The sequence below is a fragment of the Nycticebus coucang genome, chromosome 7, assembly GCF_027406575.1.
Source record: "Nycticebus coucang isolate mNycCou1 chromosome 7, mNycCou1.pri, whole genome shotgun sequence".
NCBI classification, from domain to species: Eukaryota; Metazoa; Chordata; class Mammalia; order Primates; family Lorisidae; genus Nycticebus; species Nycticebus coucang.
The window spans coordinates 136,976,148-136,989,933 of NC_069786.1; the positions used below are offsets into that span (position 1 = coordinate 136,976,148).

The 13,786-nt window shown below is 46.5% G+C and overlaps 2 protein-coding genes across 30 annotated transcripts in view; one reads left to right on the plus strand and one right to left on the minus strand.

Moving 5' to 3' along the window:
- Positions 1-7,762, plus strand: part of SNED1 (sushi, nidogen and EGF like domains 1) — a 94,642-nt gene extending 86,880 nt beyond the window's left edge. For 4 of the 25 annotated variants that reach the window (XM_053597198.1, XM_053597204.1, XM_053597207.1 and 1 more), the window contains 3 exons: positions 345-428; positions 1,311-1,348; positions 1,896-7,301. In XM_053597198.1, coding sequence (XP_053453173.1) covers positions 345-428; positions 1,311-1,347 — 121 coding nt within the window. In that variant the 3' untranslated portion in view covers position 1,348; positions 1,896-7,301. The other 21 variants (XR_008381216.1, XR_008381213.1, XR_008381217.1 and 18 more) reach the window with 21 other exon arrangements.
- The window catches only part of MTERF4 (mitochondrial transcription termination factor 4), a 40,253-nt gene that overhangs the window by 24,323 nt on the left and 2,144 nt on the right, over positions 1-13,786 (minus strand). For 4 of the 5 annotated variants that reach the window (XM_053597258.1, XM_053597257.1, XM_053597256.1 and 1 more), the window contains exons 2-3: positions 11,554-12,055; positions 9,891-10,075 (exon numbers count right to left, since the gene is read on the minus strand). In XM_053597258.1, coding sequence (XP_053453233.1) covers positions 9,891-10,075; positions 11,554-12,055 — 687 coding nt within the window. Of the gene's footprint in view, positions 1-7,965; positions 9,206-9,890; positions 10,076-11,553; positions 12,056-13,786 lie in introns of those variants that run through there. The other variant, XM_053597254.1, reaches the window with a different exon arrangement.

A 13,786-nucleotide genomic window follows, 5' to 3' on the forward strand; every position in this document is an offset into this window, starting at 1 on the left:
GTCATACCTCTCCAAGGCCTGGGCCAAGTGGCCTGCCTCAAACAAAGACATGTCTTTGAAATTTCACATTTTATCGTTTTATCATAAGACTTTGTCAGTGCTCACCAAAATGCACACCAAAATGGGTATATTTCATGTGTATTATACATCAGTAAATTTTTTAAAAATCATAGGACCTTTATGTTGGATATTTTTATACATCTATAAGTGGTAATATTTTATTAATAATGGCTTTTTCCTCAAACACCTTCATATTTTCCTGCGAGTTCACATAGCCTAGATTAAGCAACTGGGCAACATTCTGCTTCACTGTCTGGTTTGACAGAGTTTTCTTGTGATGGCAGGTATAAAAGAGTCTACAAAGTTCACCAAGACGTCTGCTTCAAAGAGAGCTGTGAAGGCACAAGCCCCAAGAAAGCCCCAAACAGGTGCCACATGGCGGGAGGCGCACGCCATGGCCTGCATGCAGCTAAGGGTGATGGACAAGGCGGCCCTGGGGACTGTGTGCTATGGACACACAGGCTTTCAGGCTGAGCCAGGTCGTCTAATGGGCAGCCCGTGCAATCACCTCCTGCTGGGGCCACATCTGTGTGCCGTGCATGTGAGCACACAGGCGGGCTCTGCTGGGGCCACGTCCATGTGCCATGCGTGTGAACACACACACACACACACACACACACACCCAGACACACGTGGGCTCAACTGGGCACCTGGGCATGGGGCATATGGCTGTGCATGTTCACGCAAAGCATGGCACTACCTACGCTTAGGAGGAAACAAGAGTTGTCGATAGCCCTGTGAATACACAATATAGTAAGTTGTGCTTACTTTTTAGTCACTCACACCCAAGTTCTTTCCCCAAAGGGTTCAAAGTAATCACAAGCATTTTTGCTATTTGGGGTTTTATTGAAAGAAGTATCTAAGAATATTATATACTTTCAAAACAACAAGAGTCCAAACCTCAGGCATAGTCTTCGTGGACCAATGGGCAGCCACATGTGCTTGTTTTGCTTTATGGAGTCTCAAGGCCAGGCCACAGGGCACAGCTTCCAGCAGCGCCACTTGGCCCCAGGCATGTGACCTTTCTTCCCCTCACTCTCCGTAACTCACAACAGGCCAAGGTGCTACCCTCATCCCTCCACAACACCAGGCCAGGTTGGTGCAAACTAAGACGCTTGTCCTGTGCTGCTGCTGTGCTGAGTGCCCACCCCTACCCCTTTGCTGGGATGCATGCACTGAAGGCAGATCCCCACAGGATCCAAAGTACACAAGTCTCTCTTTCATGAACTACTTTTCTCTAATTATTTCAGGAAACAAAGTAAGAGTCAAACACTGGAGAAGCCCTAAGGTATGTCCCCGGAACCCACCCTCCCTGCCCACTACAGAGCTACTGGATGTGGGGGAGGTAGCCCTGCCCTGCCCTGGGCTCTCAGAGCTGCTAACTCCTGAGCACTGCTAAGGAGAGCTCAGTGTGCTACTGGGTGACAAGCTCCAGGACAAGGAAGGTGGCAGAGCTCTACATAAACTTGGACTAGTCATGGAAAAACACATCTCCAAGTGGAAATGTGTCTCTCTGGGGTGGGGACAAGTCCCACTCTTTCAAGGGATATGTAGCCATGAACCTTCTGATCAGCTCCAGTGGGAGGAGGGAAGGTGGCACAGAGTTGCCAAACCACTTTTTGGGGGGCAGTGGGAGAGCCTGGGATGCTGCAGATTCTGGGGGTGCTGGGAGGGATCTTACAGACCCTGTTAATAGCATCCTGTGTGAAGAAAAATGATCACATAACACAAAAAGTCCTGAAGATAGCCTCTCACTAGGAAATTCACAATGGACAGTAGACTCTTAGTCATAAATCCTGAAGTGAAAGAAATGTTTTAACTCTATTTTTGTTTAGCCCAGAATTCCCCAAACTTCTCTGGCAACCAGATCCCCATCCTGCTCCTACCACCCCACACGCAAACTCTGTTGAACCTTAAAGAACAGTGGTATTCTTCACAACAGTTTGGAAATCCTTGGGTTATACTGTAGAAACCTACAGCCTGTGATCGGTTTCATGCCAAGTGAAATTTTCTTCTCAACATGTCACCAGGAATGAAAGACGAATTTCTGGTTGGCCTAAGACAGCTCACAACTCACATTCCTTAACATAGTGTAAATGCCACCTCCCTGATCCTGAAGGAGAGGAATGGGGCACCCTTGTGCAACAAAAATCTTACGTGGCTAAGGAAATACAGGAGAAATGTCGCTCAGAGACCTTTAAAACAACCAGAAGCAAGGGAGCTCCTCAGGCAAGGTCTGCCCTGAAGGAAGAATGCCCAGACCAGCCAGGGATGGAGGGCTGCAGCTCCAGGGCATCAAGTCAGCACAGGGGTGACCATGGGCATCTGTTTGTTCCCTCTGTGAAAAACTTCCATGTGTCGGACAGCAGCGCCAGCATTCAGCTCCTGTCCACTCAAAGGCATCAATTTGATGCCTCCTACCTCAGCCTCCAAGGACACCCCCACAGGCTTGCAGGCAACTTACTACAGTCATGTGTCATTCAACTGTGGGGACGTGTTCTGGGACGCGTCATTGAACAGTTTCTTTGTGCAGGAACATGAGGTACATGTACATGGCCTGCTGCACACCTCGGCCACACGGCAGAGCCCGCTGTCTGGCTTCACAGCAGTGAGCACATCCCTGTGCTGGGTGCTGTGGGCAGTGCCCGAGCAAAGTTCTGCATGTCTAATCCTGATCAAACACAGGAAAGTCACAGTCAAAATGTGACCCTAAGACAAACGTTGTGTGTGTCCGGGCATTGCCCCGAGAGGCTGCAGGGTGGGGCTGTTGGGATTTACCCATGGGTGGGCACAGTGGGGCCAGACACTTCTGTGCACAGCTGTGTGCTTGTGAACACCACACTGAGACTACTTACACTGAATTTATAAAAAAAAAAGTTTTTCTTTCTTCAATAACAGATTAACCCTAGCTTACTGTAACTTTTTTACTTGGTAAACTTTTTAATTTTTTTAACTTTTTGACTTTTATAATAATGCTTAACTTAAAACACAAGGTACAGCTATAGAAAAACATTTTTCTTTCTTTATATCCTTTTTCTATAAAACTTTTAAAACTTTTTTACTTTTTAAACCTCTTCATTAAAAACAAAGACATAGTTGATACCGATAATCTCAGCACTTTGGGAGGCCACGGCAGGAGGATCACTTGAGGCCAGGAGTTCAACGGAGCAAGAACCCATCTCTGCAAAAAATTTATAAAATAGCTGACCACGGTGGCACACGTCTATCGTCCCAATTACTCGGGAGGCTGAGGTGGAAAGACCATTTGAGCCCACCAGCTGAGGCTGCAGTGAGCTGTGCTCACACCACTGCCACTTCAGCCTGTGCAATAGAGCAAGACCCTGTCTCAAAAAAATTAAAAAAGACAGAAGTACACACGAGCCCAGGCCTACACAGGGTCAGGGTCATCAGCTCCACTATCCTCACCTCCATGTCTTGCCCTACCAGACAGCCTTCAGAGCAGTAATGCGCATGGAGCTGGCCTCTCCTGTAACCAGGCCTTCTGGAGACCTTCTGAAGGATCTGCCTCAGGCTGCTTTGAAGTTATATTCTTGGCCAGGCGTAGTCACTCACGTTTGTAATCACAGCACTCTGGGAGGCCGAGGCAGGAGGATCCTTTGAGCTCACAAGTTTGAGACCAGCCTGAGAAAGAGCAAGACCCCGTCTCCACCAAAAATAGAAAAAATTGCCGGGCATTGGGATGGCGCCTGTAGTCCCAGCTACTCAGGAGGCTGAGGCAGGAGGATCTCTTGAGCCCGAAAGTTGCAGGTAATAGTGAGTTATGATCGCTCCACTGGGTTCTAGCCTGGGTGACAGAGTGAGATTCTGTCTCCAAAAAAAAAAAAAAAAAAGCTAGATTCTTTTTTTATAAATAGCAATATACTATAAAACAATGATAAAAGTCATAGTACAGTAAATACATAAACTGCTAACATTAGCCACTTTCATCACCGTCAGCACCACGCTCTGTCACTGCATGTGCTGCGTCCCCAGGTGCCAGCAGCGTGGTTTGCTTACACCATCAACCACAAACACGAGAGTGATGTGTCTCAATGCGATGTGATGACACGTGGATGGAGATGACTGCACTAGGACCAAGCCCACACACACAATTTGAGTTTGACGCATTCCTGGGGCAGTAAGTCACCTCACATTATCAATGTATCTATTAAAAACTTGCTCAGCAAACCCGTTTCTATAAAAGCAAATCAGAAACCTCCCATTATTATATTGTCAAGTACTAGCTTACAGAATGCCTATGAACATAAAAAAGCAGCAAACAGAAACACACCCTCCCACACATCTCTCCAAGAACTTAAGAATTTACCTCCATCCAGAGCAACTGAACACACCTGTGTCCTCACAGGGAAGACCGGGGTCACCACCACAGGGAGGGCAGCAGGGAAAGGCAGCCGTCTTCAAACCCACAGGCTCAATACTGCAGATGTGAGGTGCAGCCAGTGCTCCTCAGACCTGCCCCCACACCCTCTGCCACCGTAGGGTGCTGATGCTCTGACAGAACTGGTCTTCTGGGGCAGAGACCCTACAACCTGCACAACATGACTAGGAGACGCAGGCAACAGCCATCTAAAGAGCAGGTGTGACTATGGTTCTCCTTACACCTTTTTCTCTCCAAAGGATTTAGGATGTTCTTGTTACACTCTGCCAACCTCGAGTTATTAAAACGCAGAAAGACAAAAGGGCTAAAAATTGGATTGAAAAAGATACCCTGAGAGACAAGATCCTGGCTGGAGTCAGTCCTCTCTGTCACCTCCCTCCTCAGGCCTGTAGAAGCTGGGTGCAATCACCAGCCCACACTGGGAGATGCCCGAGACCAGGCTACGAGTCCTGTGCAGCATGTAAGCAGCCCATGCTGTGATCTGTGCATGGGGTAGTCTGCACCTTTCTGCAAGAGGCAGCAACATGCCATCAGTGGGGCCTGGTGAACGCTTGGCCAGTCACACCTCCGTAGTCTTCAGACACCCACGCTCAAATTCCAACGGCAGAGGAAGATTCTCCCTTTGAGACCGAACCAACTGAGGAGGAGCTGCCAAGGACTGGGGTGGGAGGGGCAGAGCCACCTCACCCTGCTCTGGTCCACCTGTTGCCTATGCTGACTGTCCTGCTAACCGTGACCCTGGCAGGGACTTGTGCCCTGAGAGAGGAGATGCCGATGAGCACGTAGGTGGAGTGTGGACACTCCAGTCTGCAGCAGGGCTGGCAGGCTGCTCTGTAAAGGGCCGGACAGAAAATAGTTGGGGCACTGCAGGCTAGAGGTCCCTGGGGCAGCTGCTCAGCTCTGCTGTCGTAGCACAGACATAGGCCAGACCTGTGACTGTGTGGGTATGGCTGTGTCCCAAGAGAACTTTATTTATGAAAACAAGTGGTGGCCAAACCAGCCCTTCAGCCATAGCTGGCAAACCCCTGGTCTTCAGGCTTCTGCAGCCTTCCCCTGGTTGACAAGTCTCCAGCAAGGCACCAAAGACCCCTGAATTTTCATGGCGGATGCTATCCAGACCTACCTGGAAAGCCCAGGGCCAGCTAGGCTCTTCTTACATGTCTCAGGGCAACAGAGACAGACCCTAGGGGCAGGATAATGGTCAAGGTTCCTTTCGGTCCACGACTTGGAGCAAACGCAGGTTTAGCAGCCCCTATCTCACAGAACACTGTCTTCTCACCACATCTGCTTCCCAGCACACTCCAACCAGCTCTGTCTTCTCTCTGCAAATCCCACCTCTTCTCTTGCTGAGTCTTAAGACAGCTGACCCAAATGGAAACCAGGGACTCTGCTGTATCTCCCTGACTCTGAACAAAGGGCATCCCAGCTGCAAAAGGGGCCTCCGAGTTCCTTACTTGCTTTGGTGAAAAAGTTTTTTGAAGGGTTGGAGTGTATTTTAGGCTATTTTTTATTAAAATTTTGTGTGCATATGTCTGTGTATCACGCAATTTGTTATTTTCAGGAAGGAGGAGTCATTTTGAGAAGTCTCTACTGTACTGCAGAGACATCTCCAGTGTCCCAAGACCCACCAGGAGCAGCAGGCAGGGCTCGGGGGGCTGCACACTGGGTGAGCAGAGCAGATTGTGTGCACAGACGCGTGCTGCCGGGACCTGTCCATGCCAATCCATGTGAGCGCAGCATTGCTAGCAGATGGTGATGTCACTGGAGAAGTACATAAATCTTTCTACTTTGGAACTTTCTACTTTGACCTCAAGCCCCTTAGCCATACAGTGAAGCTGACACACTCCAGGTTTTAGCTTAGAAGCTTTGTTTCAACAAGAAATGGTCTACTGAATCCTGAGCCTGGTGCCGGGTTGTCACGACTGCCCCTTTTTTGATGTTTTACAAATTAAATGTCTAGTAAAAAGACTTCCTGATGCTGAAAGAATTATACTTTATTCTCAAAGCATTCCAAATAAGCCACCATTGTTTTTCTCCATGGTTCCCTCTTAAAACTCTAACGTCTTCCTTGAAAATACCCAAAGTCTACTCAAGGAAATTAGTAATAACAGAATTCAAAAGTTATCAGGTCCATGAAGATTTATTTCTGTCAAAATAAAATAAATCATGAGTCACTGAGTTAACCATTTGCTTATCAACACTTGGGATGGGCTCACCCTAAAATCAAACACAGATTTTGGATTCTACTTAGTCCTCTGACTGGGCACAAAAACAACATCCCAAGTGCCGGGGAAAGTGGCAGTCACTTGAATGCCACAAAATGAAAGAGTAAATGAAAACACAGGCACAGGGCGGCGCCTGTGGCTCAGTCGGTAGGGCGCCGGCCCCATACACCGAGGGTGGCGGGTTCAAACCCGGCCCCGGCCAAACTGCAACCAAAAAATAGCCGGGCATTGTGGCGGGTGCCTGTAGTCCCAGCTACTCGGGAGGCTGAGGCAAGAGAATCGCTTAAGCCCAGGAGTTGGAGGTTGCTGTGAGCTGTGTGAGGCCACGGCACTCTACCAAGGGCCATAAAGTGAGACTCTGTCTCTACAAAAAAAAAAAGAAAACACAGGCACAGAGTGAGAAGTCTTCATTTCCTTCTCCCATTGCACATAGGCTGTCGGGTGTCTGAGAGGGGGTCTTCACCTGCCCTCTGCCTCCCACAGACTCTGTCAGGCAGGGCCCACCCACTACACCCCCAGTGGGAACGCCTCCCACTGCAGACCACCGCCACCAACACCCGACTCAAGATGTGGAGAGAGGCACTGAACTGCTGCTTTTCTTTCACAGAAAATGTCTTTTTCTTTGTAGTCATCCTCTGACCCGAGCCTGCTGAAGAAAGCAAGAGCATCCACGCCTCCTTGCAAGTCCCACAATAAAGTACAGTCAGATCCACCAAGAGGATTCTAATGCATAGGGGAAAGGATCCCTATTGAAAAATTAGCTATTTTTCTTTTTTCTTAAATTTTTGTTTTAAGTGAAATGATACTATCATTGTTAAGTCCATTTGCAACCTGAAATCGTCAGGAACAGACACGGTCACATTGATTTTTGAACCAGGCCTTAGAGCAGGGCACTTGGGCTGGATCGCTCCTTGTCAGGAGCCACCCTGTGCATTTTAGGGTGTTTTGCAGCATCCCTGGCCTCTGCTCCCTAGATCCTAGCAGCACCCTTCCAGGGGTCATGACACCCTATCTCCAGAGATACCAGATGTCAAGGGTCAGGATGCCCCCAATAGAAACAGTGCCCTATGTGGGAAAAACAAGGCCAGGCATAGGAGTTTCACATAATCTGCAGATCACTCCAGGCCCTTCCCACTGGGCCCTCCAGGCCAGCACATGCTGGCTATGCAGGCTATAGGGCCAGAGATGCAGGCCAGCAAGTACCCACCAGCCAGGACCTGGCACAGAAGTCACTGTCCCTGAACAGAAGGGCCTTCTCTCCACAAATGTAAAGAAAAGTGCCCAGAGTTTTGCTTGGCTGTAGTTAGCTGCACAGAATTAACTCACACATTATTAATCAACTTCCTTTATTCTGCTGTACACTGAACGCAGTTATGAAGCAATAAGATACTCTTGGATTAAAACACAGGATTTTTGTGGAAAACCCACTACTCATTTTCATAAAATAATGTGCTATGATGCTCTAAAAACCTCATTCTGCTTTCTCATAATTTTATGTTTATGACTAGAAAGATATATAGTGATTTCTAAGCCAGAAGAAGGAACTCCATCCTCTACAGTGGTGGAATTATCACTAACACATTTCAACAGAGAAAAAAATAAAACCAAATTTTGATGCATTGAATCTGCTAGATTTTATTATTTTTTGTTTATTTATTTTTTTTCTGGAGACAGAGTCTCACTTTATCACCCTTGGTAGAGATTGCCATGACATCACAGCTCACAGCAACCTCCAACACCTGGGTTTAGGCAATTCTCTTGCCTCAGCCTCCCCAGTAGCTGGGACTACAGTACAGGCACCTGCCACAACGCCCAAGCTATTTTTTTTTTGTTGCAGTTTGAACCCACCACCATCAGTATATGGGGCCAGCGCCCTGCTCACTGACACACAGGCACTGCCCAATCTGCTGGATTTTAATAGTTCCAAGTACGTCTTTTCTTTAGGATGGAACAGTGCCCTGCCTATAGATACTCAGCAACAGGGCAAGTAACACGTTTCCTATATGGTGTGACCTGTCTGCTTCTTAGGTGATTTATAATAATTTTTATGTTAAAAGACTGGTTTTAGAATGAAACATAACTTTAAAAGATCCAAGTGGAGGTCCCAAGAGCTTTGAGAGAAGGGACATATCCCTTGTCTCTGGGGCCTTCTGTCCCAGTCCTTCATTCATAGCCGCTGCTCCTCCTCGTCCTCCTCGTCCTCACCCAGACTCTCCCCTTCGTCGTCTGACATGCCGTTGTCAGACTCCTCGTCCTCCTCCCGAGCCAAGAGCTTCTTAAAAACCTCAAATTCCTCAACAGAAGAACAGGCTGTCCTGGCCAAAAACTCAGCCTCTGAAACTCTGAGGATGTCCTTCAGTAACGGGTTGGAGATCTGCGTCTGCCCCTTCTTATCAGGGGTTTGGTACCGTCCCAGGCGCTCCAAGTACACGTGTCTCTGCTTAATCTTGGTTATTGAGTACTGCAAGAACCGACTCCTTATTATATCCAGATGCTTAACTCCCATCCTGAAGTACGCATACTGTAAGACACAAACATGTAGGACTCCCAGGTACAGAATCTTAAAACCTATCATTCCACAATCCACAATAAACTAAGTCGTCCAGAGTGTTCAGAAAGAATTGCCTGGTTAACAACCGCAGAATACCTACTCTGTGATACTGATGTTTGCATTGGCAGTTTCCAAAGCATTTTCAAATTCATTCTGAGAAAAATGTAGCAGGAAATAAAGGGGCAGGAGGGAGAAGTTACATTTTTCTTCAGATGGAGGAAGAAAAACTACGAGAATGGAAAGACTAGGCAAAAATTTCAGAAAACATCTTGGAATTTGATCTACACTGTGATAACTGTTACTAAAAAATTAGGACGCTGTCAAAATCACATTTTCAAAATCAACATGCAAAATAGATTCTAAAGATAGGAAGGTTTTGGCTATTTTAAATTAGCTATTTCAAACACAGTCCTCATTTAGACTCTAAGAATGGGGCTGGGTTATTCATTATTAACCATTTGGAAAAGTTTCAGAACAGGAGCCAAAAAGTGAAAAAACCAACACTCAATTCTCTCTGGCCAGTGTATGCAGAAAGAACCCCAGCCTTTCACCTCAGCCTCTCAGATGTGAGGTGCCTGAGGCTTCTTATCCACATAGCTGACCCTTAACACTACATGAAAAACTTGTGGTACTATACCCCATCAGTCATTCCTACCTGGAATTTGTATTCCAATTCACTGGGGTCTGCCCGAAGCACACAGGGGCATCTGTGCAAAGTCTCAGTTACTTGCTGTGTTGTGAAGAGGCATTTCTCCTTTAGGACCCGGACAATGTCATCGATGTCCCGCTGACGCATGGTGAAAATTTCAGGGTAACTGTGAAGCACCCTCTTTAATTTCCCTGTAGAACATTCAATAAAGGCAAGCACATAATTTCAGGATATCCCAGAAACCCAAGGGGCTATCTGCACCTGATTTAAGCTTGCATTTAAAAAATGAATAAGGATCCTTTCTGTCCACAGAGCAAGTAACGGTTTCAGATATATCCTTCCAGAAGCACCATGGAAATGACATATTTCCCTACTGACTTCCTGACACTTCTCAGACTCATCAGCCTTCCCTCCCTCAATTCCTGTTTTTTTCTAGCTTTTCATCTGAAAGGCACCAACTTTGTATTCTAGGTCTCCTCCTGCCCTGCTCACCTAGAAAAGAATTTCACAGAGAATTATTGAAAAGGTCAGACAGTAAGATGGGAGAGTAGCTTCCCCTATGTTGGAACTCTATTGATGTGTCCTCTATAATAAAGTAGTCACCAAAGCATTCACAACCAACATTCTCAAGACACAGGAGCCTAAACTCAATGAGAAGGACTTCTATGATAACCATAATGGTAATAATATAGCCACAAATACTGACGTCATGGTTACTGCATGACTGCATATTTTATCTAAACCAGGGCATTCTGAGGAAAGAGGCCCAATTAATAACTGTGTTGAGATAACTGGTATAGACTCAGCACTCATAGCTCAGTAAGTAGGGCACCAACCACACACATGGAGGCTGGCGGATTCAAACCCGGCCTGGCCTAGACCTGCTAAACAATGACAACTACAACTAAAAATAGCCGGATGTTGTGGCGGACACCTATAGTCCCAGCTACTTGGGAGGCTGAGGCAAGAGAATCGCTTAAGCCCAAGAGTTTGAGGTTGCTGTGAAAAGAAATAATAGTGGAACTCTTCTGGTCAAAGTGAGTAGGGATCCTTGGAGACCTGCAGGGGTCCCCAACTCCCTTCCCCAGAAGGGCCCTAAAGAGATCCAAGGAATTCTGAAGATTCTTGAGGTATGAACACTGGTTGGGGTGGCTAGAAGGGACAACCATTCCACCAGTTTTCCAGGAACCTGGCAAGATCTCTCATGTTCTGCAGTAAATCAAAACACTCAGCTAGATAGAACCTAAGTCTTCATAAGGGATGATGTCATTGGCTTTACACCATACATAGAAAAAGCACTAATATCACTACAAGTGGATTGAAACATCAAAGTTTATGTACACATATGTATTGGTATGTCAGCATTAATTTACTGTGCACATCCAGGCGCTCATTAACTTTCCAGGTGCTAGAGACTCCACAGTGAACAAACCAAACCAGTCTGTCCTGGCACTTAGTTCTCCCTTCTAGTCTTAACGCACCTCCCTTTCCTCGTGCAGTTCATTCTGCAGAGGGGGCTCCCTCTTCCTCTCCTCCAAGCCAAATCACACATTCCTCTCTAGGAACAACTGACACCTCCTCAGAACCCTTCCCTAACCCATCTCATCTCAGACTATCCTTTCCCCAACTGACTCTTCTTACACTACATAAAATCTGCATCTTCTTGTACCTTCTCCAAGTCCAAGCTTTCGCAGGTATATGGAGCGCTTCTTCACGTGCATTATTGACAGTTTCAATAACTGGGGACTTTTCTTCAAGGCCACATACACAGGCTCTGGATTCAGACCCAAAAGTATAAACTCTGAAATGATATCCAGCAAGTGTTGAGGGTTGGCACCAGGTTGTACACTGAGCAATTCATTAATATGGGCATCACTGAAACCCATGTCCAGGAGGGAACTGGTAACCTTTTCTACCTCCAAGGACCTTCCATCCATAGCAGTCCTCTGTTTCTCAAAGAGGCATTTTGGAACAAGGTTCATCCTGCATGCTGGTTCCTTCACATACTTAATGGGTCCCACACAGGGTAACTCCTGAAGGTCCCCTCCGCTAGAGGCTGTAGTCAGTTTACGCAACAAAGCAGCAGCCATCTTTCTCCCTTCTCCAAGTTGAGGAGTCTCTCTAACCACACGGGCCCAGGTTAGGGGGACCAGGCAGTGCCAGTCAAGGACCTATAACACACAGGATCAAAAGAGCAATCAATTTTTCACCACCCCAGTGTAATGAACACCAGAAGATTTTTTTTTTGAGACAGAGTCTCACTATGTCACCCTCGGCAGAGTGCCATGGCATCACAGCTCACAGCAACCTCAAACTCTTGGGCTTAAGCGATTCTCTTGCCTCAGCCTCCCAAGTAGCTCGTACTACAGGCACCCACCACAAGGCGTGGCTTTTTTTTGTTGTTGCTGTAGTTGTTGTTTAGCAGGCCCAGGCTGGGTTCGAACCTGCCAGCCCTGGTGCATGTGGCGGGCACCCTCACTGCTGAGCTACGGGCACCAAGCCACACCAGATTTTTGAGCCAGGATATTTAGTAAGTTGGTTCCACACAAACAGAACAGTTTTTATAGGCAATCTGCTAAATCATACCTAAACTGTAAAAGCCTACTGACAGGGAAGTTCACTGAGAACAGACTATGAGATCAGAGTCAAACAGGTGCAGAGTCAAATAGGTGCAGCAAAAGATTCCCTATTTAACAAATGGTGCTGGGTGAACTGGCTGGCAACCTGTAGAAGACTGAAAGTGGACCCACACCTTTCACCATTAACTAAGATAGACTCTCAATGGATTAAAGATTTAAACTTAAGACATGAAACTATAAAAATACTAAAAGAGAGTGCAGGGAAAACTCTTGAAGAAATCGGTCTGGGCAAGTATTTTATGAGGAGGATCCCCCCGGCAATTGAAGCAGCTTCAAAAATACTCTACTGGGACCTGATCAAACTATAAAGCTTCTGCACAGCCAAGAACACAGTAAGTAAAGCAAGCAGACAGCCCTCAGAATGGGAGAAGATATTTGCAGGTTATGTCTCCAACAAGGGTTTAATAACCAGAATCCACAGAGAACTCAAACGTATAAGCAAAAAAAGAACAAGTGATCCCATCGCAGGCTAGGCAAGGGACTTAAAGAAACTTCTCTGAAGAAGACAGGCGCACGGCCTACAGGCATATGAAAAAATGCTCATCATCCTTAATCATCAGAGAAATACAAATCAAAACTACTTTGAGATATCATCTAACTCCAGTAAGATTAGCCCATATCACAAAATCCCAAGACCAGAGATGTTGGCGTGGATGTGGAGAAAAGGGAACATTTTCCAAATTTATTTATTAATTTGCATGGTGGGAATGCAAATTAATACATTCCTTTTGGAAAGATGTTTGGAGATCTAAAAATAGATCTGCCATTCAATCCTATAATTCCTCTACTAGGTATATACCCAGGAGACCAAAAATCACATTATGACAAAAATATTTGTACCAGAATGTTTATTGCAGCCCAATTCATAATTGCTAAGTCATGGAAAAAGCCCAAGTGCCCATCGATCCACGAATGGATTAATAAATTGTGGTACATGGGGGCGGCGCCTGTGGCTCAGTTGGTAAGGCGCTGGCCCCATATACCGAGGGTGGTGGGTTCAAACCCAGCCCTGGCTGAACTGCAACCAAAAAATAGCTGGGCGTTGTGGTGGGCGCCTGTAGTCCCAGCTACTCAGGAGGCTGAGGCAAGAGAATTGCTTAAGCCCAGGAGCTGGAGGTTGCTGTGAGCTGTGTGATGCCATGATACCGAGGGCCATAAAGTGAGACTCTGTCTCTACAAAAAAAAAAAAAAATAATAAATTGTGGTATATGTACACCATGGAATATTATTCAGCCTTAAAGAAAGATACAGACTTTACCTCTT